Below are 27895 nucleotides of genomic sequence, written 5' to 3'. Positions count from 1 at the left end.
TCGGCAGAAAAAGGCGGAAATGCTTTTAGCTTTGCTCGTGTGCGCTGAATCTCTGAGCTGTTGGAGTAACAATGCCTTCAGTTCAGTATCTGAGAGAGTTTATCAACGAGCGACTAACTGCTGCTGCTGAAGAAATATTCACAGAGTTTGAAAAAACGATCGTCCAGTACGAGGAAGAGATCGACCGTCAGCGCAGACTGCTGGATATCACCTGGAAACCCGAAATAAAGCTGCGCAGGACAGGTGAGTCACTCTGAGAAGCTCTGTGAGCTCACACATGAATGTCAGAGGCTTTTCTGTCTTTTTAATCTTTTCAAAGAGTTAATTACTTTGCTGCAAGTATGAACGTAGCAGAAGCTTAAAAAAAAAACCCTAAAAGTCCCAGATTAATGCCCACCTTCACAGTTCCCAAACCCGTGAAGGGGGCCAGACTGCAGTCTTTGCAGGGCTGATTCTGGACCCCCTGAGCTAACACATGACTCATGGAGCATTTTAATCAGAACTCTGTGGTTGTTAAATGAAATGTCACATTAACAATTTCTGAATTGAATATTAAGTTTCTTTTTTTTTTTTACCGGGAATCATTAAATTAATTGTTTTATTTGGCACCACATCACAACAGTCACCTCAAGGTGCTTTTTATTGTAGGTAAAGACCTACAATAATACAGAAAAAAAAATCCAACAGTCAAAACGACCTCCTCTGAGCAAGCACTTTGCAACAGCATGAAGGAAAAAAATCCCTTTTAACAGGAAGAAACCTCCAGCAGAACCAGGCTCAGTGACGGGCAGCCATCTGCCACGACCAGTCGGGGCTGAGGGGAGAGAGACAGGACAAAAGACAGGCTGTGGAAGAGAGCCAGAGATTAATAATATCTAATAATTAAATGCAGAGTGGGTTATAAACAGAGTAAAAAGAGGTGAATGAAAAGAAACACTCATTGCATCGTGGGAACCCCCCAGCAGCCTAACTATGGGGTCTAATAGACATGTTTTTGTTTTTTTAACTTTTTATTTATAACATTTTGAACATTATACATCAACTGTAACATTGTGTCTGGGGATGATTTAAGAAGGAAAAATAATATTACTCAGGTACACATAGGCTTTAAAGTATTATCAGCTTGTTGGTTATTGTACACTGTCACTGTGTATAAAAACTAGGGATGGCACGATACCACTTTTTATGTCCGATACCGATATTTTACATTTGGATATCGGCCGTTACTGATATAAATCCGATATTTAAATTTGATCCAGGCATTTAAAAACATTACAAAAAAAAAAAAAAGTCAACAGTCTCTCAGACAACAAAATCAAAGTCTTTTAGTTGTCCCACATACAAGACTAAGGACCAGGGCGGGCAGAGCTTTTTAGGCAGTGGCACCAAAGCTCTGGAACTGTTTACCACTCCAGTTCCATTTAGCTGACTCTGTGACATCATTTAAAAAATAGTTGAAAACTTTTCTGTTTAACCAGGCTTTCTGGTTTCTGACTTTATTTTTATTCTTTTTCTTTTAATATGGTAATGTTATGTTTTTAACATAGTGTTTTCTGGGGGTGGGGGGGTGATATTGTGTTTTAATTATTGTACAGCGCTTTTCTGTCTGTGAATAACGCTATATAAATAAACTTTACTTACTTACAACAGTAACTATCACCTGAATCCTGTTGCTTCTGTGTGAGAAGGTGATGCTTATGGCATGTTGCAAATTTCATTAGGGCTGCAACTATCAATTATTTTAGCAATTGTGTATTCTATTTATATTGATTACCCAAGTAACTGGATAAGAAATACTTTTTTTCATATTAACAGTTCATCTGCATATTTTAACTTCCGTACTGCAGTTTTTCCCTGTGTGAAACAAACAGGGTGGATGGAGTAGCTACAAAGTTCTCTTTTCTTCACTTACTGATCAGGTGGTTGATGAAGGACCTCCAGCTGTTTCCCAGTAAAGGTTTAATGGAGGTTACAGGGACGAAAAGGCTTCTTTTGGACACTAGAAAAACATTTCCTTCTGCTCCATCTGAGCGCGCTGGCTCCGCCTCTTTCCGCTTGTGCAGACAGACTGCATGTAAATCAGCTGACTGCTGCTGTTGCGTCATCAGTGTTCACGTGAAAAACTAGGGGCTGCGTGAGCGCAATCTTGTAATGCTTTATATTTACAAGCATTCTCCTAAATACGTTTCTACTGCAGGTCTATATTTAGTCACAAATCAGGGATTAAAGTATCAAAAATGTTTTGACAGGGAAGGGGTCCTTCCGGTACCGGACGGTCACTAGTGCTAATAGCTGCGCTTGCTAGCAGTATGTCCGGGAGCTGAAGTAGAGAAAGAAATAACAGCTGATTCTCAGCACAGCGAGCACAACACACAAACAGGGCAGAGAGCGGTGGAGGCGGAAAAACATGTCAGCGATGATCGCTCAGTGTCAAAGGGAATCCGTCACAGCAACGGAAGATCTGAGGGGGTTGTTTTCTAACTCCTGATCCCCCACTCCATTCTAGTAGGTGGTGGTAATGCAGCTCTAAGCTGGTTTGGTCAACCGCAAACCCACAAGAAGAAGAAGACGACTGAACCCTGTAATGAAGCTAATGTGAGCGAAACGTTATTTAATGTATCGGATTACATTTTTTTATTTCTTTCCAATATCCGATCCAGTAATTTAGGCCAGTATCGGACCGATACTGAATATCGGATCGGCGCATCCCTAATAAAAACCTGCCATTTCTTCCAACGTCTCTTGCCCAATTCCCCCTGTAGTCGTAGATTAATGTTTTCCATCAGCTTAATGTTTTCCACTATGGATTTAAAGAGGCTCATGGTGGGAGGGTCTTTGCAAAGCCAGCATTTTGTTATGGCCTTTTTGGCAGATACTAAGAAGATCTTCAGAAGATAAGCATTGCCTGTAGTAAGGTCATCCGAGAGATATCCCAAGATCATTTGCGTGAATGAGTAATTGATGTTAAAGCCCAATGTTTTTGAGATTATTTTCTTTACTTCTGTCCAAAAGGGTTGAATGTATGGGCAGGTCCAGAATATGTGTCCATGATCTGCTTTGGCTTCCCCACAGTTTCTCCAGCAACATGCCAACGTAGTACTGAATTTAGACTTTTGTTTTGGTGTTATGAAGAAGCGGATGATGGTCTTCCAGCCAAAGTCCCTCCAACTGTTGGGGTTAGTTGATGTAAACTGTGTTCTCCAGATGCTTGTCCACATATCTTCTGAAATCACAAGATTCATTTCTTTTTCCCATTTTTGTTTTACATAGTTTGCTGAGTCCCTTTTAAGGTTGATCAGGCATTGGTATAGTTTACTTATAAGAGCTTTGTTACTTCCCGAGTTATATGCATTAATGAAAATTTCAATAACTGAAGAATCTCCAAAGGTACCGTTATTTATTCTTCTCCAAATATAATCACAAAGCTACAAGTATCTATAAAAGTCTTGTTTTTTTTTTAGCTCATACCTCTTACATAGTGTCAAAAGCCATAGGTTTAGATTTTTCAATGACATACTGCAGTAAGACCCTGTGAAGTCCAGTGTTTAAATCTAATGTCTTGAGAAGCAGGTAAAAAATCAGGGTCATAAGCTGGCTACCTAAGAAGTTCTATCTTCTGTTGGAGTTGTAGCTGCCTCATCAGTTCAATCCCAGATTAACCCATTGGCTGGCTGATGACCATACATCTTTCTCCGGCGCTACGTGACCAAGTCTAGACTGGATTGGTGTTTCAGAAAGAGTCATCTCAATGTTTTTCCATTTTGCACTATAAGATGGGTTGCACCAACACACCAACGATCTCAGTTGAGCAGATATATAATAATCTTTCAAAGAAGGTAGAGCCAGGCCCCCTCTCTCTTTAGACAACTGCAGGGTAGAAAACCTTACTCTTGGTCTTTTTTTGAGCCAGATGAATCTTGAAATATGTTTGTTCCATTCCCTAAACTGCTTCTCAGGAATAGGTACAGTTAAGGCAAGAAAAAGATACAGTAGTTTGGGAAGGATTTTCATTTTGATTATCTGTATTCTCGTCAAGTTCAAGAGGGAGCAGGCTCCAGTTCCTAAGGTCACTGTAGATTTCTTTATTAACATGGGTATAGTTGATGTCGTATATTTGTGACAAGTCTTTAGGCAGGTATATTCCTAAGTATTTGAATTCCAATTAAACTTATATTTGGTTTTTAGGGTTTGTTCTGGATGGAAATTAAGTTATGACCTGTGTTTTATTGACACTGAGGGCATAACCCGAGTATGAACCATATGTTTCCAACATTCTCATTAGCACTGGTAAGCCTGAGTTAGGGTTTGCTATTGTGACTAGAACATCATTGGCGTATATCCTTATTTTATGTTCTTCCTTGCCTATTTGGATCACTTTTAATGTGGTATCCTGGCGTATAGCTTGGGCTAGGGGTTCAATAAACAAATTAAAGAGATTTGGGCTTGCAGGGCACCCCTGTCTGCAACCCCGTTCCAAGGGTATAGGGCTGGAGAGGCTACCATTAATTTTAATCCTGGTAGTGGGGGATGAGTACAGTGCTTATAAAGTCATTACAGAAGCCAAACCTTTTCATTGCTAGGTGGAGGAAGTCCCAACACACTGAGTCATATGCTTTTTTTGCATCTAAGCTGAGGATAATTGAACTATTTTTTCCTTTATTAATCTGTTCAAAGATATGAAGGGCTCTGCTAATGTTATCGTGTGTTTGTCTATTTTTCAAGAAGCCACTCTGGTCTTCATCAATTAATAAGGGCATTACCGCATTCATTCTCTGTACTAAAACGATGGTGTATAATTTATAGTCCGAATTCAAAACCCTTATTGGCCTTTAGGATTTACAATCTGTTTTATCTTTCCCCTCTTTCAGTATAACAGATATAAAGGCCTCCTTCCAAGAGGGAGGTATGGGTCCCCCTTTTAGAATATAGTTGAAGCTTGTTTCTAATACAAGTAGGAGGCTCCCTTCATGGTCTTACACCATTTGGGGGGAAATCCATCGGTGCCAGGTGACTTATTTGAATTAAGATTAGATGTATCTTTTTCTATTTCTTCCTGAGTTATTAACGCAGTTAGCCTATTATTTGCTTCCCTACCAATTGAAGGCAAATCTAGTGAGTTCAAAATATCAGTTATCTCATTTTTATCAACATGTGTATTTTGGCTGTATAGGGATTTGTAATATGTTTCAAATATCTTTTAGATTTTATTCAGATCGATTTCCAATTTATTATTATTAGTGGGGTCTAATATTTTATATATGGTATTTTCCACTTGTTGTTTTCTAATCCGCCATGCTAGGAGTTTACTGGCTTTCAGTCCGGCCTCGTAATATCTCTGTCTCATGTACCGTATATTTTTTTTCTACTTCTTCGCCTAATATTTTGTCTGTTTCCTGCAACTTGGTGTTGGCTCTCACTGCGGTATTGTATCACTTCCTGTTCCTGTTTCGGAGCACAGTGTTTTGCTGTCTGTTAGCTGTTATATCTGTATAACTCGATTTATCTGGATAATAACATATTTTAGTGTAATCTTCACCTACTTTAAATAGCATACTCTTTGCTGAATCACCTGTATTCACATTACTCACTTTATTTGTTTTTAGAAATTCGCTAGCTTAGCTCAGCTAGTAGCTTAGCCCTTAGCCGACTCACTACCAGCATGGCTTCTTCTCCTGTCTCTCCTGCACTTTCCTGCTCTGGGTGTCACATGTTTAGTTACTCCTCGGCCTCCTTTAGCAGTAACGGTACTTGTAATAAATGTAGTCTGTTTGTAGCTCTGGAGGCCAGGCTTTCTGAACTGGAGACTCGGCTCCGCACCCTGGAAAATCCTACATCTAGCCAGGCCCCTGTAGCGGGTGCGGACCATGGTAGCTTAGCAGCCGTTAGCTCCCCCCCAGCAGATCCCGAGCAGCAGGGAAAACAGGCCGGCTGGGTGACGGTGAGGAGGAAGCGTAGTCCTAAGCAGAAGCCCCGGGTACACCACCAACCTGTTCACGTCTCTAACCGTTTTTCTCCACTCGGCGACACACCCGCCGAGGAACAAACTCTGGTTATTGGTGACTCTGTTTTGAGAAACGTGAAGCTAGAGACACCGGCGACCATAGTCAAATGTCTTCCAGGGGCCAGAGCAGGCGACATTCATGGAAATTTGAAACTGCTGGCTAAGGCTAATCGTAGATTTGGTAAGATCGTTATTCACGTCGGCAGTAATGACACCCGGTTACGCCAATCGGAGGTCACTAAAATTAATATTGACTCGGTGTGTAACTTTGCAAAAACGATGTCGGACTCTGTAGTTTTCTCTGGGCCCCTCCCCAATCAGACCAGGAGCGACATGTTTAGCCGCATGTTCTCCTTGAATCGCTGGCTGTCTGAGTGGTGTCCAAAAAAATGACGTGGGCTTCATAGATAATTGGCAAAGTTTCTGGGGAAAACCTGGTCTTGTTAGGAGAGACGGCATCCATCCCACTTTGGATGGAGCAGCTCTCATTTCTAGAAATCTGGCCAAATTTATTAACCCTCCTAAAAACTGACTACCCAGGGTTGAGACCAGGAAGCAGAGTTGCAGTCTTACACGCCTCTCTGCAGCTTCTCTCCTCCTGCCATCCCCCCAAAACCCCATCCCCATAGAGTCGGTGCCTGCTCCCAGACCACCAAAAACCAAAGCTAAAATCAGCAAAAAGCTATTTAAGCATAAAAATTCAAAAACAATAAATAATACAGCTTCATCAACTGCACCAAAAAATAAAACAATTAAATGTGGATTGTTAAACATTAGGTCTCTCTCTTCCAAGTCCCTATTAGTAAATGATTTAATAATTGATCAACGTATTGATTTATTCTGCCTTACAGAAACCTGGTTACAGCAGGATGAATATGTTAGTTTAAATGAATCAACACCCCCGAGTCACAGTAACTGTCAGAATACTTGAAGCACAGGTCGAGGAGGAGGATTAGCTGCAATCTTCAATTCCAGCTTAATTAATCAAAGACCCAGACAAAGTTTTCATTCTTTTGAAAGCCTGACTCTTAGTCTTGTCCATCCTAATTGGGAAAATCAAAAACCTGTTTTATTTGTTATTATCTATCGTCCACCTGGTCCCTACTCAGAGTTTCTGTCTGATTTCTCAGACTTTTTATCTGATTTAGTGCTCAGTTCAGATAAAATAATTATAGTGGGTGATTTTAACATCCATGTAGATGCTGAGTATGACAGCCTCAACACTGCATTTAATCTATTGTTAGATTCAATTGGCTTCTCTCAAAATGTAAAGGAGCCCACCCACCACTTTAATCATACTCTGGATCTTGTCCTAACATATGGCATAGAAACTGAAAACCTAACAGTATTCCCTGAAAGCCCCCTCCTGTCTGATCATTTCTTAGTAACATTTACATTTACTTTAATGGATTACACAGCAGTGGGGAATAAGTTTAATTACAGTAGAAGTCTTTCTGAAAGTGCTGTAACTAAGTTTAAGGATCTAATTCCTTCATTGTTATGCTCTTCAGTGCCATGTGCCAACACAGTGCAGAGCAGCTACCTAAACTCTGCTCCCAGTGAGGTCGATTATCTCGTCAATAGTTTTACATCCTCACTGCGTATAACTTTGGATACTGTGGCTCCTCTGAAAAGGAAAGCTTCAAATCAGAAGTGCCTGACTCCGTGGTATAATTCACAAACGCACAGCTTAAAGCAGATAGCCCGAAAGCTGGAGAGGGAATGGTGTCTCACTAAATTAGAAGATGCTCATTTAGCCTGGAAAAAGAGTTTGTTGCTCTATAAAAAAGCCCTCCGTAAAGCTAGGACATCTTACTATTCATCATTAATTGAAGAAAATAAGAACAACCCCAGGTTTCTTTTCAGCACTGTAGCCAGGCTGACAAAGAGTCAGAGCTCTGAAGAGCCGAGTATTCCTTTCACGTTAACTAGTAGTGACTTCATGGATTTCTTTACAAATAAAATTTTAGACATTCGAGAAAAAATTATTCATAACCATCTCAAAGATTATTCTTCATGTTCGGCTGCTTTCAGCACTGCTGGTATTTGTTTAGACTCTTTGGCTCCAGTTGATCTTTCAGAGTTAACTTCAATAGTTACTTCCTCCAAACCAGCAACATGTTTGTTAGATCCCATTCCTACTAGACTGTTCAAAGAAGTCTTTCCAATTATTGATGCTTCAATCTTAAAAATGATCAATCAGTCTTTATTAGTTGGCTATGTACCACAGACCTTCAAGGTGGCTGTAATTAAACCTCTGCTTAAAAAGCCATCACTTGACCCAGCTGTCTTAGCTAATTATAGGCCAATCTCCAACCTTCCTTTTCTCTCAAAGACTCTTGAAAGAGTAGTTGTAAAACAGCTAACTGATCATCTGCAGAGGAACGGTTTATTTGAAGAGTTTCAGTCAGGTTCCAGAATTCATCACAGTACAGAAACAGCATTAGTGAAGGTTACAAATGATCTTCTTACAGCCTCTGACAGTGGACTCATCTCTGTTCTTGTCCTGTTGGACCTCAGTGCAGCTTTGATACTGTTGACCATAACATTTTATTACAGAGATTAGAGCTTGCTATAGGTATTAAAGGTACTGCACTGCAGTGGTTTGAATCATATTTATCTCATAGACTCCAATTTGTTCATGTAAATGGGGAGTCTTCTTCACACACTAAGGTTAATTATGGAGTTCCACAGGGTTCTGTGCTAGGACCAATTTTATTTACATTATACATGCTTCCCTTAGGCAGTATTATTAGAAAGCACTGCATCAATTTTCATTGTTATGCAGATGATACTCAGCTTTACCTATCAATGAAGCCAGATGACACACATCAATTAGTTAAACTGCAGGAATGTCTTAAAGATATTAAGGCCTGGATGACCTCTAATTTCCTGCTTCTAAATTCAGATAAAACTGAAATTCTTGTTCTCGGCCCCACAAATCTTAGAAACATGGTGTCTAACCAGATACTTACTCTGGATGGCATTACTTTGGCCTCCAGTAACACTGTGAGAAATCTTGGAGTCATTTTTGACCAGGATATGTCCTTCAATGCACATATTAAACAAATATGTAGGACCGCTTTTTTGCATTTGCGCAATATTTCTAAAATTAGAAACATCCTTTCTCAGAGTGATGCTGAAAAGCTCATTCATGCATTTATTACTTCTAGGGTGGACTATTGTAATTCATTATTATCAGGCTGTCCTAAAAGCTCCCTGAAAAGCCTTCAGCTGATCCAAAATGCTGCAGCTAGAGTACTGACAGGGACTAGAAAGAGAGAGCAGATTTCTCCCATATTGGCTTCTCTTCATTGGCTCCCTGTTAAATCTAGAATAGAATTTAAAATTCTTCTCCTCACATACAAGGTCTTGAATAATCAGGCACCATGTTATCTCAAAGACCTCATAGTACCATATCACCCCAACAGTGCACTTCGCTCTCAGACTGCTGGCTTACTTGTGGTTCCTAGGATACTTAAGAGTAGAATGGGAGGCAGAGCCTTCAGCTTTCAGGCGCCTCTTCTGTGGAACCAGCTTCCAGCTTGGATTCGGGAGACAGACACCCTCTCTATTTTTAAGATTAGGCTTAAAACTTTCCTTTATGATAAAGCTTATAGTTAGGGCTGGATCAGGTGACCCTGAACCATCCCTTAGTTATGCTGCTATAGGCCTAGTCTGCTGGGGGGTTCACATAATGCACTGTTTCTTCTCATTCACCTTATTTACTTTGTTTAGATTGCACTCTGCATTTAATCATTAATTGATATTAATCTCTGGCTCTCTTCCACAGCATGTCTTTCTCTCCCCTCAGCCCAACCGGTCGCGGCAGATGACCCCCCCTCCCTGAGCCTGGTTCTGCTGGAGGTTTCTTCCTGTTAAAAGGGAGTTTTTCCTTTCCACTGTCGCCAAGTGCTGCTCTTCTCTGTATTATTGTAGGGTCTTTACCCACAATACAAAGCGCCTTGAGGCGACTGTTTGTTGTGATTTGGCGCTATATAAATAAAATTGAATTGTATGTGTGTATGTGTATATATGTGTGTGTGTATATATATATATATATATATATATATATATATATATATATATATATATATATGTATATACACACACACACACATGAACTTCTGTGTGGAGAACACTGTGCAGGTCCAGATGGAATCAGCTCCAGACTGCTCAGGGACTGTGCAGACCAGCTCTGTCAGGTGGTCCTGCACATCTTCAACCGGAGTCTGAATCTGGAGAGGGTTCCTGAACTGTGGAAGACTTCCTGCATAGTTCCAGTGCCAATGATCGCATATCCCAGGGAGTCCAACCACTACAGACCTGTGGCCCTGACTTCTCACCTGATGAAGACCATGGAGAGGCTCATCTTGCACCACCTCCGCCCACTGGTGAGCTCAGTGCTGGACCCCCTGCAGTTCGCCTACCAGCCCAGCATCGGGGTGGATGATGCCGTCATCTACCTGCTGCACAGATCCCTCTCTCACCTAGAGCAGGCGGGGAACACTGTGAGGGTCATGTTCTTTGACTTCTCCAGTGCTTTCAACACCATCCAGCCTGCACTGTTGAGAGGGAAGATGGAGGGAGCCGGAGTGGACAGGCAGCTGACGGCATGGACCATCAACTACCTCACCAACAGACCACAGTATGTGAGGCTCCATGACTGTGTGTCTGATGTGGTAGTCTGCAGCACGGGGGCGCCACAGGGCATGGTCCTCTCACTCTTTCTGTTCAGTCTGTACACCTCATACCATTGCCACCTACAGAAGTTCTCAGATGATACGGCCATCATCGGATGTGTATCAGATGGGAACGACGAGGAATACAGGGGGGTCACTTTGGGGGCCCTCACTTTGGGGGGTGACTTTGTTGGCTGGTGTGAGAACAACGCACTCCAAATCAATGTCAGCAAGACAAAGGAGATGGTCATAGACTTCAGGAGGAAGCCACCCCCTACAACACCAGTGAACATCCAGGGAAAGGACATTGAGACAGTGGTCTTTTACAAGTACCTGGGTGTTCATCTCAATAACAAGCTGGACTGGACTACAAACACAGACGTCCTGTATAAGAAGGGCCAGAGTCGACTACACCTGCTAAGGAGACTGAGGTCCTTCAGTGTCTGCAGGACTCTGTTAAAGACCTTTAATGACTCAGTGGGAGCATCTGCCCTTTTCTACGCAGTGGCCTGCTGGGGGGGGGTGCGGTGCACCTAAAGGGAAAGGAGCAGGATCGACAAACTGGTGCGGAGGTTGAGCTCTGTGCTGGGATGTCCTCTGGAGTCTGTGATGGTGGTGGATGAGAGGAGGATGTTAGCAAAGCTGGCATCCATTATGGACAACCCCCATCACCCTCTGCATGAGACCGTGGGTGAGCTGAGCAGCTCCTTCAGTCAGAGACTGAAACATCCTCATTGCAGGAAGGAGCGCTTTCACAGCTCATTCATCCCAACAGCAGTTAGACTGTATAACTCATCATAATGTCTTGAGTCACTTGGACACTTTACCTCCTCTGCCATCACTTTATCCATACAGTCAGATACATTTTATTTATTACACTCACCCATATAATGCATACCGTGTATAGAATAGAATAGAATGCCTTTATTGTCATTATACACGATGTACAATGAGATTGGAGGGCCACTCCTGTTCAGTGCCATGTAACAGAAAATCAAACTCTCTAAAATGAAAATAAAAATATTATAATCTAGTATAATCAAGAAATATACAGAAAATAAACAATGTATAAAAATATATACATACATTGGTGCATCTGTACATTGTAAGAAAAGTAAATATGTGTATACATATAATAATGAAGATGATGAATATTGCACTTGGTGAATGAATATTGCACTAGTGAATGAATACTGGATATTACACAATATAGGAATGTTAGATATTGTTCAGTATGAATAATATAATATTGCACAGAGATGTGGGTGTTGCACAGTTACAGTGGGTGAGTGTGAGAGTTCAGGGTGGTGATTGCTCTGGCGAAGAAACTGTTCTTGAGTCTGTTTGTTCTGGCTTTGATGCACCTGTAGCGCCTGCCAGAGGGCAGCAGGTCAAACAGGTCAAAGCCAGGGTGTGAGCTGTCCTTGATGATGTTCCTGGCTCTGCTGATGCAGCGGGAGGTGTAGATGTCCATCAGGGAGGGGAGAGGGCAGCCAACGATTCTTTGTGCTGTCTTGACTACCCTCTGAAGCCTGACCCTGTCTGCGTCAGTGCAGCTGCCGTACCATACTGTGATACAGTACGTCAGCAGGCTCTCAATGGATGAGCGGTAGAAGGTCAGCAGCAGGTTTGAGTCCAAGTTGTTCTTCCTGAGGACCCTCAGGAAGTGAAGTCGCTGCTGAGCCTTCTTGATAACAGCTGTGATGTTATCTGACCAACAGAGATCAGCAGAGATGAGGACACCAAGAAACCTGAAGGTGTGGACCCTCTCCACACGCTCGCCGTTGATGTAGAGGGGGGCTGGGTCAGTCCTGTGCTTCCTGAAGTCGATGATGATCTCTTTTGTTTTCATGGTGTTCAGTACCAGGTTGTTCTCTGAACACCAGGCTGTCAACTTCAGGACCTCCTCTCTGTAAGCTGCCTCATCTCCCTTTGAGATGAGTCCGACCACTGTGGTGTCGTCAGCAAATTTGACGATGAGGTTGTTGTTGTGGGCCGGACTGCAGTCATGGGTGTAGAGGCAGTACAGGAGGGGGCTCAGCATACAGCCCTGTGGGGAGCCAGTGCTCAGTGTGCGGGTGGAGGAGAGATGGGGGCCAAGTCTCACAGTCTGGGGCCGGTTGGTTAAGAAGTCCTTTGTTAGGTTCGGACCACCGTTAAATAAAGAAAGACACAGAAACCCGTAGTTGATCTTTTCACCTGCAGGGAGAGTCTCTGTCATTGTGTATGTCTGAGGGAGAGTCTGAACCTTCTTCCTGCTTGGCTCTTTTATTTTAGCATCACGTGCGTTTACACAAAGCTCAGGTAACAACATCACTCACGTCACATGATGTAATCATGTGTGTGTGTGTGTGTGTGTGTGTGTGTGTGTGTGTGTGTGTGTGTGTGTGTGTGTGTGTGTGTGTGTGTGTCCTCAGGAAACAGGCGTTACCTGCTTTCCATGTGCATGTTTATGATAAACACATTGTGATGTGGATCTGTTTGCTCGATATGCAAACTGATGGGTGTCAAAAGTTGGGGGCAGGTGGTCTTTGATGTGCTGGAGAACCAGCCTCTCAAAGCACTTCATGATTACCAGTGTGAGGGCCACAGGGCGGTAATCATTTAGGCTGGTGACAAATGACCTTTTGGGCACGGGGATGATTGTGGCTGTTTTTAGGCAGGGGGGGGATGACTGCTTGGGCCAGGGAGAGGTTACTTTACTTTACTTTATTCATTTTTAAAGCACTTTAAAAACAGCAACTGCAACAAAGTGCTGTACACTAAAAAGAGCAAGAACAACAATAATAAAACAGGAAATACAAAATTAATAAGATCTCAATGTATACTAAAAGCCAGTGAATAAAAATGTGTCTTTAAAAAAGTTTTAAAAGTTGACAATGACGGGGCACTCCTGATGTGTAAAGGGAGATTGTTCCATAAAACAGGGGCAGAAATGCTAAAAGCTCTATCGCCTCTGAGCTTTAACTTAGATCTTGGGACCTCAAGTAGCAGCTGATCAGCTGATCTGAGGCAGCGAGTTGGGAGATAAGGAGTTATTAGCTCAGACAGGTACGATGGAGCTAGACCATGAAGACATTTGAACACAAATAAAAGAATTTTAAAACAGACTGTAGTGAACTGGTAGCCAGTGTAGAGAAGCCAAAACAGGAGAAATACGCTCCCTCCTTCCAACACCAGACAGGAGCCGAGCAGCAGCATTTTGAATCAGCTGAAGTCGTCTGAGGGTGGACTGACTGATACCAAAGTAAAGGGCATTACAGTAGTCAAGCCTAGTAGTGATCATAGCATGGATCACCAACTCCAAGTGCTGCTTAGAAAGGAGGGGCTTAACCTTACTTAATTGTCTTAAATGATGAAAGCAAGAGCGGACTACTGCCCCAACCTGGCGATCAAATTTCAGTTCACAGTCAAGTTTGAAGCCCAGGTTAGACACAGTCTGCTTTAAGTAAGGGGCTAAGGGTCCCAGGTCAATTTTAGATGAATCCTGCAGGCTACTCGGGCAGAACACTATCACTTCTGTTTTATTTTCATTAAAGCTTAAAAAATTAAGGGCCATCCATGCTTTAATGTCCTCCAAACATAGCAATAATGATTTGATTGAGGAGGCACCTCTCTTTAAAGACATATACATTTGAATGTCGTCTGCATAGCAATGGAAGGAAATTCCATGCTTCCGCAGAATTGACCCCAAAGGCAGCAAGTAGAGAGAAAAAAGCAGTGGGCCAAGAATTGAGCCCTGGGGAACCCCACAAGATAATGGGGCAGGTAAGGACTCTGCGTCAGCTAGTTTAACCGATATAGACCTGCCAGACAAATAGGAACCGAACCATTTTAAAACAGTACCATGAAAGCCAACATGGTTATTTAAACGGGACAATAAGATACTGTGGTCTATTGTATCAAAAGCGGCAGATAAGTCTAAAAGCACAAGGACGACGTAGTTCCCAGAGTCGTTAGCCCTAAAAACATTGTTTAGAACTGGTGAGAATCAGGGTGAGCTGGTGGGCACACGCTCTGATCACCTTGCCAGGTACTCCGTCTGGTCCGGCAGCCTTCCTGGGGTTCACTGCCAGGAGCACGCGCCGTACCTCATGCTCCTGGACAGTGAGTGGGGTGCAGCCTGGTGGGGGGGGGGCAGGACCGGAGCAGATGGGTGGTCCAGAGGTGTCTCAAAGCGAGCAAAGAAACAGTTAAGTTCCTCTGCTAGTGACACACTCAGGTCTCCTGCAGTCACATCAAAGCCTCTGAAGTTTGTGATGTTCTGAATGCCCTGCCACACCTCCCGTGTGTTATTGCTGGACAGATGGGACTCTATTCTCCTCCTGTAGTCCGTCTTGGCTTTTTTGCTGTGTACCTTACCAGCTACAAATGTATATAATGTTTTGATTTGTGTGTGTGTGTGTGTGTGTGTGTGTGTGTGTGTGTGTGTGTGTGTGTGTGTGTGTATTGGCAGTGATATCTATCTATCTATCTAGCTATCTATAGATATAGATAGATATATAGATATAGATATACAGATAGATAGATATATATAGATTAGGGGTGGGACTCGATTAAAAAAATTAATCGAATTAATTACAAGCTTTGTAATTAATTAATCGAAATTAATCGCATTTTAATCGCATTTCAATATTTGACATGAGAAATATTAATTTAAGTTTAGTTGATGAATGAATCAATATACATAAGCTTAAACTTAAAATTGTTGTTTATTTTCCCACCAGTCTACTACACAGACCAATGAAGGGTGGAAGTGCTCCTGTGATAAGCAAACACCTGAAATTAAAGTTAAGCATCATAACTGGATAGTTTTATTCAACATTCATGTCTCACTTAATATAGTTGGAAATTAATCATTCTCTCAGCTGTATTCCTTGATGTTGAAATGTGTTATGCTTGTTTTAACAGCTTATTTTGAATTAAAGACTTAAAATTAAACCACAAAAAGGAGAAAAAGTTCATTCTCCGTTTAACAGCTGCTTTTACACAGCTGTGCTTCGCACTCACGGTTGCTAGGCGACATGAGCTACGCAGAGGTGACGGCAGCTGATATGAAGGCTAGCTGCTCACTTCCGGCCTTTGTGGTGTTCTTGGGCTGCGAAAGACGTGGGCCGGGTCCTTCGCAGGATGCGGCCCCTAATTTGGACATTGTGCGTCGATATAATCTGTATGCCGGGAACTCGCGCACTGAGAAACGTTCCACGGTGCAAAGTGCGATTAAAATGCGTTAAAATTTTTAACGCGTTAATTTCCCCATAATTAATTAATCGAAAGTAACGCGTTAAAGTCCCACCCCTAATATAGATATATATAGATATAGATATAGATATATTAGATAGATATAGATATATTAGATAGATATAGATATATTAGATATATAGATATATTAGATATATAGATATAGATAGATATATAGATAGATATATAGAATAGAATAGAATAGAATGCCTTTATTGTCATTATACAGGATGTACAATGAGATTGGAGGGCCACTCCTGTTCAGTGCCATGTAACAGAAAATCAAACTCTCTAAAATAAAAATATTATAAAAATATTATAATCTAGTATGATCAATATAATCAAGAGATATACAGAAATAAACAATGTGTAAAATATACAAAAAATAGAATGTATAAAAATATATACATACATTGGTGCATCTGTACATTGTAAGAAAAGTAAATATGTGTATACATATAATAATGAAGATGATGAATATTGCACTTGGTGAATGAATATTGCACTTGTGAATGAATACTGGATATTACACAATATAGGAATGTCAGATATTGTTCAGTATGAATAATATAATATTGCACAGAGATGTGGGTGTTGCACAGTTACGGTAGGTGAGTGTGAGAGTTCAGGGTGGTGATTGCTCTGGCGAAGAAACTGTTCTTGAGTCTGTTTGTTCTGGCTTTGATGCACCTGTAGCGCCTGCCAGAGGGCAGCAGGTCAAACAGGTCAAAGCCAGGGTGTGAGCTGTCCTTGATGATGTTCCTGGCTCTGCTGATGCAGCGGGAGGTGTAGATGTCCATCAGGGAGGGGAGAGGGCAGCCAACGATTCTTTGTGCTGTCTTGACTACCCTCTGAAGCCTGACCCTGTCTGCCTCAGTGCAGCTGCCGTACCATACTGTGATACAGTACGTCAGCAGGCTCTCAATGGATGAGCGGTAGAAGGTCAGCAGCAGGTTTGAGTCCAAGTTGTTCTTCCTGAGGACCCTCAGGAAGTGAAGTCGCTGCTGAGCCTTCTTGATAACAGCTGTGATGTTATCTGACCAAGAGAGATCAGCAGAGATGAGGACACCAAGAAACCTGAAGGTGTGGACCCTCTCCACATGCTCGCCGTTGATGTAGAGGGGAGCTGGGTCAGTCCTGTGCTTCCTGAAGTCGATGATGATCTCTTTGGTTTTCATGGTGTTCAGTACCAGGTTGTTCTCTGAACACCAGGCTGTCAACTTCAAGACCTCTTCTCTGTAAGCTGCCTCATCTCTCTTCGAGATGAGTCCGACCACTGTGGTGTCGTCAGCAAATTTGACGATGAGGTTGTTATTGTGGGCCGGACTGCAGTCATGGGTGTAGAGGCAGTACAGGAGGGGGCTCAGCACACAGCCCTGTGGGGAGCCAGTGCTCAGTGTGCGGGTGGAGGAGAGATGGGGGCCAAGTCTCACAGTCTGGGGCCGGTTGGTTAAGAAGTCCTTGATCCAGGAACATGTGAGAGGGGGGAGGCCCAGGGTGTGCAGTTTGGTGGTGAGAATGTCCGGGATGATTGTGTTGAACGCTGAGCTGTAATCCACAAAGAGCATGCGAGCGTAGCTCTGCTGCTGCTCCAAGTGGCTCAACACAGAGTGGAGAGCTACAGCGATGGCGTCCTCTGTGGATCTGTTTGCTCGATATGCAAACTGATGGGTGTCGAAAGTGGGGGGCAGGTGGTCTTTGATGTGCTGGAGAACCAGCCTCTCAAAGCACTTCATGATTACCGGTGTGAGGGCCACGGGGCGGTAATCATTTAGGCTGGTGACAGATGACCTTTTGGGGACAGGGATGATTGTGGCTGTTTTTAGGCAGTGGGGGATGACTGCGTGGGCCAGGGAGCGGTTGAAAATCCTGGTGAGAATCAGGGTGAGCTGGTGGGCACATGCTCTGATCACCTTGCCAGGTACTCCGTCTGGTCCGGTAGCCTTCCTGGGGTTCACTGCCAGGAGCACGCGCCGTACCTCATGCTCCTGGACAGTGAGTGGGGTGCAGCCTGGTGGGGGGGGGGCAGGACTGGAGCAGATGGGTGGTCCTGAGGCATCTCAAAGCGAGCAAAGAAACAGTTAAGTTCCTCTGCTAGTGACACACTCAGGTCTCCTGCAGTCACATCACAGCCTCTGAAGTTTGTGATGTTCTGAATGCCCTGCCACACCTCCCGTGTGTTATTGCTGGACAGATGGGACTCTATTCTCCTCCTGTAGTCCGTTTTGGCTTTTTTAATTTCTCTTTTCAGGTCAGCTCGAGCAGCACTGTACAGAGCTCTGTCGCCTGACCTGAAGGCAGCATCACGGGTTTTGAGGAGTGAACGGACCTGGCTGTTCATCCAGGGTTTCTGGTTAGGGAAAACCCGGATGTTTTTGCTGACAGTCACATTTCCGATACAGAACTTAATGTAGTCCAGTACCGTCCCTGTGAATGTTTCTAGGTCCTCGTGTTCGAATAAGTCCCAGTCTGTGTATGCAAAGCAGTCCTGTAGGTCGGAGAGTGCGTTTTCAGGCCAGGTTGTAATGGTTTTTACAGTAGGCCTGGCTCTCCGTCTGAGGGGGGTGTATGCTGGGGTGAGCAGCAGGGAAAGATGGTCGGACTGGCCGAGGTGGGGGAGGGGTTTGGCTCTGTAAGCGTGCTTAATGTTGGAGTAAACATGGTCAAGAGTGTTCTCCCCTCTTGTAGAACATTTGACATGTTGGTGGAATTTCGGGAGTACAGTCTTTAAGTTGGCCTTGTTAAAGTCTCCCGTGATAATAAGAACACCGTCGGGGTGGACCCACTGCTGTTCGTTAATGGCGTTCAGCAGGAGAGAGAGCGCCATGTTAACGTTAGCATCGGGAGCTATATACACAGCTGTGACGATCACTGCTGTTAGCTCTCTGGGTAGAAAAAAGGGCCGACATCTTACAGACATGTACTCGAGGTCTGGGGAACAATGTTTGTCTATGATTGTTCCGTTGTTACACCAGTCCTCATGCACGTAAATACAGAGACCCCCTCCCCTGCTCTTACCGGAGTCCTTGGTCCGATCTCCACGTAGCAGAGTGCGGCCTGCTAGCTGCACGCTAGCATCGGGAATGTGGGGGTTTAGCCAGGTCTCGGTGATAATCATTACACAGCAGTCACGAACATAGCGATTTACAGCCAGCTCTAACTCTAGGTTGTCCGTTTTATTTACCATGGACCTGGCGTTGGAGAGATACAGGCTCGGCAGAGGAGGCCTGTGTGGTTGGCATTTCAGCTTCAGCATAAAGCCGGACCTGCAGCCCCGCTTCTGCTTCCTCTCCCTCCGCCGTTGGCGGCGCCTTCCAGACCCGATAACAATCCACGGAGCCCCCGGCGGTCTCGCTATGTTGTCTGGGATGTTATGAGTGTAGTGAAAATCACTCGATACTGATATCTTGTGCCGGTAGCCAATGTCCACAAGATCCTGGCGTGTGTAGCAGTTGTTTGCAGAGACAAATGCACCAAAATATAGATAGATATAGATATATAGATATATAGATATATAGATATAGATATATAGATATAGATATAGATATATAGATATAGATATAGATATCTATATATAGATATAGATATCTATATATAGATATAGATATCTATATCTATATCTATAGATATCTATAGATATAGATATCTATATCAAATGTATAGATATAGATATCTATATCTATAGATATCTATAGATATAGATATCTATAGATATAGATATCTATATCTATATCTATAGATATAGATATCTATAGATATCTATAGATATAGATATCTATAGATATAGATATAGATGTCTATAGATATAGATATAGATAGATATAGATATAGATATCTATAGATATAGATATAGATAGATATAGATAGATATAGATATAGATATAGATATCTATATAGATATCTATATCTATAGATAATTAAATCAGGCTCTCCTAATGATATTCTCCCCCCTCGGTTTTTTAAAGAGGTTTGGGACACTATTGGACCTTATATTCAAAGGCTTATAAACAGCAGTCTGACCTTGGGTGAAGTACCGGTATCCTTTAAACAGGCAGTGGTACAGCCTTTACTGAAACGACCTGGCCTGGATGCTTCTTTGTTATCCAATTTTAGACCGATTTCAAAGCTTCCTGTTGTGTCAAAAATCTTGCAAAAAGTAGTGGCCTCACAGTTGCAATCTTTCTTAAATACTCACACTATTTTTGAAACATTTCAGTCAGGATTTAAAGCATTTCATAGCACAGAATCTGCACTCTTGAGAGTTTTTAATGATATTTTAATAACTGCTGACTCAGGAGACTCAGTCATACTTGTGCTTCTAGATCTAACAGCGGCTTTTGACACAGTAGCTCATGATATTTTAATTTCTCGCCTAAAACATTACGTTGGCATTAGGGATACTGCCCTGGAGTGGTTCAAGTCTTATCTGACTGGCAGAAGTTTCTCAGTCGCTGTCGGTAAATTTTGTTCATCATCTGCTGCTCTGTCACGTGGTGTTCCCCAAGGTTCCATCCTTGGGCCCCTTCTTTTTAGCATTTATTTACTTTCCCTTGGCTCCATTATCAGAAAACATAAGGTGTCATTTCATTTTTATGCAGATGATTGTCAGATCTACTTACCACTCAAGCGTAAAGACCCTAACTCTTTTAGACCTTTGTTAGAATGTCTTAAAGATATCAGAGCGTGGCTGGCTCTGAACTTCTTGGATTGTAATGATAAGAAAACAGAGGTCATTATAATTGGGCCAAGTGGCCCAGGTCTTCCTCCATCTGACCTGGGTCCGCTTACATCCTGTGTAAAAACAGTTGTGACCAATCTTGGGGTAAAAATCGATACAGCTTTTAAAATGGACAAACAGATAAATGCAGTGGTGAGAAATGGCTTTTTTCAGCTGAGACAGCTTTCCAAAATTAAGTCTCTTATATCTTTTCGAGACTTAGAGAGGGTTTTACATGCTTTTGTGCCCACCCGTCTTGATTATTGTAATGCACTTTATGTTGGTATTGACCAGGCTTCACTGCCGCGCTTACAAATGGTCCAAAATGCTGCTGCTCGTCTATTGACAGGGACACGTGAATGCGAGCACATCACCCCTGTTCTTGCTTCTCTACACTGGCTGCCTGTCTATTTTAGAATTTATTTTAAAATTTTATTGTTTGCTTTTAAAGTCTTAAGTGGCGTGGCCCCCACATACCTAACAGACCTCTTACACACATACACCCCACAAAGGTCCCTCAGGTCGGCTGACCAGCTACTTCTTACTGTCCCCAAGTCGAGACTGAAACACCGAGGTGACCGAGCTTTTTCTGTGGTGGCGCCTAAACTATGGAATGGGTTGCCTCTCTGTTAGGATGGCCCCAACACTAGAGGTCTTTAAATCTCGATTAAAAACACACCTTTTCTCTGAGGCATTTCAAAATAATAGTCTCTAGTCAGTATTGAGTCATTTTGGGAACTGTTTTTTTTTTTTTTTTTTTTTTTTTTAAGTACTCCTTTTATGGTTTATCCTTTTAAATTATTATTATTATTTTATGTGTTTTTTTTGTGCTGTATTGTATTGCTGTCTTTTATCTGGAAAGTGCTTTGTTCAACTTTGTTGTCTTTTAAAGTGCTCTATAAATAAAGTTGGATTGGATTGGATATATATATTTTATGTATATAGTGCTTATGTATATGTGTATAGTTTTTCTATTCTATTTTAGTTCACTTGTTTTTACTCATCCTTTTCATTTTTCTCTGTACTGAGCTGCTGTAATGCGCAAATTTCCCCATCGTGGGATCATTAAAGTTTTATCTTATCTCTTATCTTATCATATATTATATTAAAGTCACCCAGCAAAATAACAGTGGAGGACATGGAACAAAGCGAGTCAGTAAACTCAGAAAATTCTCTTTAAAAAACCCTTATTTAACTTGGGTGGGTGATAGACTGTAGTCAGTATAGTGGGAGTAGGCCCATTGATTTCCAAGTCTAGGGACTCAAATGAGCCATCTTGAGCCATAGCTTTTGAGAATACTTTCCACTTCACATTGTAGAGACAGTAGAATAGAATTAAAATAAGTCCACTGAAAGCAGCAGCAGCCAGTAGTGCCAGCTTTAACCCAACCAAAGTCTCAGGATTTACCTTTTGCTTTTTATCATATTAATTTTTTCTTCTTCTTCTTGTGCCCCTTTGTCCCTCCAGAACTCCCACAGGAAAGTGTCAGTGAGGGGGAGCAGGTTCTCTCGGAGCAGCAGCTCTGTAACCAGGAGAGGAACTCCAGTCTGGACCAGGAGAAAACAGAACCTTCACAGAAAAAAAAGGAACAGGGAGAACTCTGCAGCAGTCAGGAGGGAGAGCAACTTGAGCTGGAGGAGGAGGCTGATACCTTGATTGTGACTAATGCTGATGAAAGTGACTACAGTGAACCAGATCTAGACAGAGACCAGCCTCTCTCTTGTAGTTCTGACTCCAGAGAAACAGAAGTTTTTAATAATCCTGTCCAGAAACAGAAAGAGCTCAACCATCAGCCCAAGGTGCTGGATATCACTTTGATGCCTGAGACAAACCTGCAGAGAACAGGTGAGTGTCACTCTGATGGTCTGAATTAACTAACACATGAATATCATTCAGAGGATCCAAATCAGAGTTCTGTTGCATTTGTTGAAGGCTCAGATAAAATTTATAGTAGAGCTGCAGTTATTTTTTTATTTATTATTTATTTATTATTTTTTGTACTTCAAATTTCCTGCTGTTCACGGACTTCTAGCAGCAAGTACCATAATAACCTTATGTTGGGTGTGAAGCGCAATTTCTCAGTTTTCAGAAACCGTTTCAATTTTTCCAGTAGGACAAATGGTCACATAATTACAGCGGTGATACAGTCGGTGTTAACCAGCTGTTCACCGCCAGTAAGGGCAGGTAGCAGGTGCTTCAGCGACGTGTTAGAACAGGCTCCTGGCCCATGGGCCACTTCTTTTATTCTTTATTTATTCAAAATAACTAACAATATTATGCCTAATAAAAAATTTTCAGGCCAAGATTAACAGTTATGGTATTTTTCTATAAGGATGTCAGGATGTCACATCCATCTAGTGGCAGATGGATGTGTAACATTTAGGACATATAATATTTACCAGCACTGGGCATCAATTAAAATCTTAACAATTAGATTAAATGACTAATATGTATGGTACCAACTAGTGACAATGGCAATGATTAGTTGACTAGTCACGTACATCCCTAAATTCAACAGGGTTGTCCTTGGCCACAGATTCAGTTCATAACTTTTATAGCAGAGCTAGTGCTCCTCCAAATCAAGAGGAACCAGCTGAAATGGGTCAGGATGCCTCCTGGAGACTCGCCTCTTTTTGGACATGTCCAATTTGGAGGAGATCTCAAAACAGTTGCGGGACAAGCTGTAGGCTTGATGTCTCTAAACTGGCTTGGGAATCCTCCTGATCCCCCTCCAAGTTGGAGGTGGCTGGGGAGAGGAAGGTGTGTTTAGACTGGTGCCCTGGTTTCTTTAAACATTTTAAGTTTTCCCCTGTCTTGTACCCTGTATACATCAGATTTCCAGCATCCATCCATTATCTTCTTCTAATCAGACATGTTTAAGACCCAAACAGTGAATGGTGGGAGCAAGCTAAGCAGGATTTTCAAGACATTCGCCCCAGCAACACTTCCCAATTACTCCTTGGGGATCCTAAGCTATTCCCAGACCACATTAGGTGTGTAATCGCTCTGTGGCTTGCCCCAGGGTCTCCTCCTAGTTGGGCTTTCCCAGAAAAGCCTTCAAAGGGAGACACCCAGGCAGTCTAACTAGATGCCTAATCCACCTCAACTTCACCTCAAACTTCTTTCTGTAGTACTCCAAGCTCCCTCGTGATGTTTGAGCACCACACCATATTTCTAAACCTGAGTCCAGACATCTTACAGAGGAAAGTCCTTCACAGCCTTCCTCTTTCAGGCATTATTCAGGTCTCATGAGCATTGGTGTGGGTTGGAATATAGACAGACCGGCAAATCAAACGGTCCGCTGGCCCACCTCATGCTCCACCTTCCAATCACTTATGAATAAGAGCCCAAGATACTCAAACTGCCTTGATTAGACATGGAAATTTGGCACTAGGTAGCCTCACCCAGAAGTGTCAGTATTGGTCCCTGTCCTGGAGCCAGCCTTGGGAGGGTACGCAGGGATGCATCTGGCAGACAGGCCTGGATTCATTGTTCTTGGCTGAGCAAGGCCCAAAGAAATAAAATAGGTGGAGACAGCATTTCAGGTCTCTAGCAGTTACCATAAAATATAAAAACTTCATCATGTTTCTGTGATTACATTAGTGGCCTCTTTCTTCTGTTCTTCCAGACCTCCCACAACAACATGTCTGCAACGAAAAGGAGGGTCTCACTGAGCAGCAGCTTTGTAACCAGGAGAGGAGTTTGAGTCTGGAGCAGGAGAAACCAGAACCGCCACAGATTACAGAGATGCAGGAGGAACTCCACAGCAGTCGAGAGGGCGCGCAGTCTGCACTGACAGAGGAGGCGGATGCTTCTATAATGACTCCTACTCACAACAAAAGCGACCACAGTGAACCAGAACCAGAAAGTGAACAGCTCCTCTCTCACACCTCTGCTGTAACTGAGACTCCAGATCAGGAAGGAAGCAAGAATGTATATTCGGGATCAACTAGAAATTCAAAGTCAACACCTAAGGAGAGTCTTCACAGCAACAATGCAGAAGAATCTTCTACATCAGAGAGTCAGTGTAGCACTGACACAGGTGAAAAGTCCTTACAATGCAATGTTTGTGGAAAGTCCTTTAAGAAAAAGTCCCAAATAAAAGATCATTACAGAATCCACACAGGTGAGAAGCCACACTCTTGTGAAACATGTGAAAAACGTTTTGCTCAAAGGAGCTCTTTGTTGCGCCACATGACTATCCACACAGGAGAGAAGTTGTATTCTTGCCACATATGTGGAAAAACCTTTAGGCAACGTGGTAATTTGGGGATACACCTGAGAATCCACACCGGTGAGAGGCCATATTCCTGCATAACATGTGGAAAAACTTTCAGTCAAAGTAGTCATTTGTTGAGCCACATACGAAGCCACAGAGGAGAGAAGCCGTATCTTTGTGAGACGTGTGGGGAAAGTTTTTCTGAATCGTCATCACTTAAACTGCACAAAGCAATCCACACAGGAGAGAGACCTCATTCTTGCCAAGTTTGTGGGAAAACTTTCATTAAACACAGTAATTTGCTGCGTCACATGAGAACACACACAGGAGAGAAGCCTTACGTTTGTGAGACCTGCGGGGAAAGATTCACTCTGTCAACGTCACTTAAAATCCACAAAACAATCCACACAGGAGAGAAGCCATATCACTGTAAAACATGCGGGAAGATGTTCCGCCAAAGGCATCATTTGTTGTTCCACACGAGAATCCACAAACTTCAGAAGTCATCGTGCTGAAAGTTTTGTAGAGAAAGCCATGTCTGTGAAGCCAAGATCTAAAAACATCTAAGAGTTCATACAGGTTCAGTGTAGAGCTTCCAGATTCAAACAGCTTCAGACTGTTACCCCTTTAAAGGCCAGTATTTTTTACATAGTGCCTCCATTTCAAGGAGGAAGGGAACACAGTGGTGTGGTGGTTAGCAGTCACAGCAAGAAGGTAAGAAGGTCCTGGGTTCAAATCCACCATCTGGCCATGACCTTTCTGTGTGGACTTCTCATGTTTGCCCCATGTCTGTGTGGGTTCTCTCGGGGTACTCCAACTTCCCACTTCTAGTTAGGTTAACTGGTGATTCTGAATTACCTATAGGTGTGAGTGTGAGTGCAAATGACTTCCTCACTCTGGGACTGAAGGAAGGGCTCAGCCAGTCTTGGGAGGAAACTCATTTCCACCACTTGTATCTGTGATCTCGTTCTTTTGGTCATAAGAAATGAGTTTCTATATTCTGGTTCCTGGTTTGGGGAGATTTCTTGAGACTCTTTTCTAAATGTTCTAATAACACTATAATCGTCCTCTGAAGGTCCAGCATGTTTTATACAACAGCTTCTGTGACATCTTATTACAACACTGTAAATGTATGAAGATCCATGTAAATATTTTTTAAAAAGTGGAGAAGCAGCTCGTCAGCTGGTCTCATTCAGGAAGCAGTGTTTTTGAGTTTGCTTTTTTGTTTGTTTTACTGTTTGGGTTATAAAGGTGACACAAACAAACTGTAGATGTTGGACATTGTTATAAAAAGTTCTTTATGAATAAAGTTTTTCTCAGAAGTTTGATATCTGTTCATCTCAGCCAATCAAAGAGTTTTGTTCTGATCTTTACTCCATTTCTCTTTGTCATCAGTCCAATGACACCAGAATTGGTGTGTAGCTCCCTCTAGTGGATGTTGTGGAGTGTTCTAACCTTCTGATGGTTTTTGTAGAGTTTTGCTTTTTCCTGTCTCTGGGCTGCAGAGCACAGTAGTACACAGCAGTGTCTGTCACTGCAGCAGAGGAGATCTGAAGATCCTTTCCTGAAGTTCAGCTCCTCTCTGAATCTCTCCTCCTCTCTCATCTGGATTTTCACTTCTATGCTACACGCCCTGCACAGATTAATTGCTTATGAAAGCAGCTCTCTTTTTACCTTCTAAATCACTGTGGTATCCTGTGCTGAACACACATCCTGGGGAGCAGGTTATTGTTAGTTTCAGTTTAAAATCAGCTGTGAGTACTATGTTTTCATGATGTTTAAGGACATTATATATTCTCTGCTGGGTGAATACATCTTACATGCTTTACTAAAACCACTGAAGAAAGCACTGCACTTTGGTGATGCAGAAATGTTTGTAGACTTGATTTTAATCTGCTGCTGAGTCTTTTACTCAGCTACTCAAACACAGAGCACACAGTAAGAATCCCGCTTCAATCAGTCCCATTATTTCACTTTGATCTATGACAAACTGAAGCAGCTTCTTTGTGCCCTTTATCAGACTGTGACATTTGAAGGTTACTGTCCCTGGTCGGTGGATCCATTTTAAAGTTTCAGAAACCTAATATGATCACACGTAGTGTTTCTGATGTCTCCTTAGAAATAAATCACAGCACTAAGAACGCACTCAGTGATAAAGTAATGAAAATGTTCATTTCTGCTTTAGTGCTAAAATAAATGATTTTCTGCAGTGTTCATCTCTTCACCACGCTGGGCGGGCAGTCAGCTTTCGACTTTGTGAACGTGGTAACTCGATAAAAATGTCACTTAGGATTTTACCATAGATGCATCTACTAAAAATAAAAGTCTGACGAGTTCAAATCTCGGCAACCTTGAACTCGAGGTCAGGTTTTCTGTAAATTTTGTGAACACAATGGCTCAAGAAATAAGTCACATAGGATATTCTTTTTAAACATGCCAAAGATGTATTTACTCAGCTGTACTGATGGTTGAGCTGCATCTACTGCCAGACACTTTGGAACGGCAGCCTTGATGCATTTTTTTTCTTTTTTTATTTTGCAGGTTTCTCAGTAGTGAAGTGTAATCTGCAGCTGTACAGCACCATTTTTCAATTCTTGACAAAATAACTGTCAAAGCTTTTTCCAGACTGGATTAATTGAATTTTCATAATGATTAAAAAAAAAAAAACCCAACACTATCACAGTGCCATGACAGAATTTTCAGGCCAAGACACAGTTTGATAATACAAGCCTTTTATGTGAACATGGCCTGGAATGTCCTGTCAGTATTGCTGCAGTTTTTAGTCAGAGTGATGATGAGGTTCAAAGGAGGGACTCATGCAGCTCAGCTTTAAGGGTTTGACAAATATCAGACACTGAAGGGTCATGACTGTGTGGTCATGTGTGCTGTCATGACAATGCAGGTAAGATGTTTTGGTTTTTTTTCACATTGGTAAGCATTTGTGGCTGCGAAACGTAACATCTGGGTTTACGTGAGTATGAAGATTACTTTGTTTTGACAATAAAAAAAGTTATGAGTGCAGGGGTCTGAAGTT

The 27895-nt window shown here is 42.4% G+C and overlaps 1 protein-coding gene across 1 annotated transcript; it reads left to right on the top strand.

The window, feature by feature from the left end:
• On the top strand, positions 1–26111 carry LOC115796433 (zinc finger protein 260-like). Its single transcript, XM_030752845.1, has 3 exons — positions 1–243; positions 22110–22487; positions 24271–26111. Exons 1-3 carry the CDS (start codon positions 72–74, stop codon positions 25374–25376), a joined length of 1656 nt encoding a protein of 551 aa, XP_030608705.1. The 5' UTR covers positions 1–71; the 3' UTR covers positions 25377–26111.
• The last annotated feature ends 1784 nt before the right edge of the window (positions 26112–27895 follow it).

The sequence above is a fragment of the Archocentrus centrarchus genome, chromosome 17 (assembly GCF_007364275.1).
Source record: "Archocentrus centrarchus isolate MPI-CPG fArcCen1 chromosome 17, fArcCen1, whole genome shotgun sequence".
In the NCBI taxonomy this organism is placed as follows: domain Eukaryota; kingdom Metazoa; phylum Chordata; class Actinopteri; order Cichliformes; family Cichlidae; genus Archocentrus; species Archocentrus centrarchus.
Note: the sequence above shows the minus strand (reverse complement) of the source record. Positions and strands in the feature narration are given on the sequence as shown.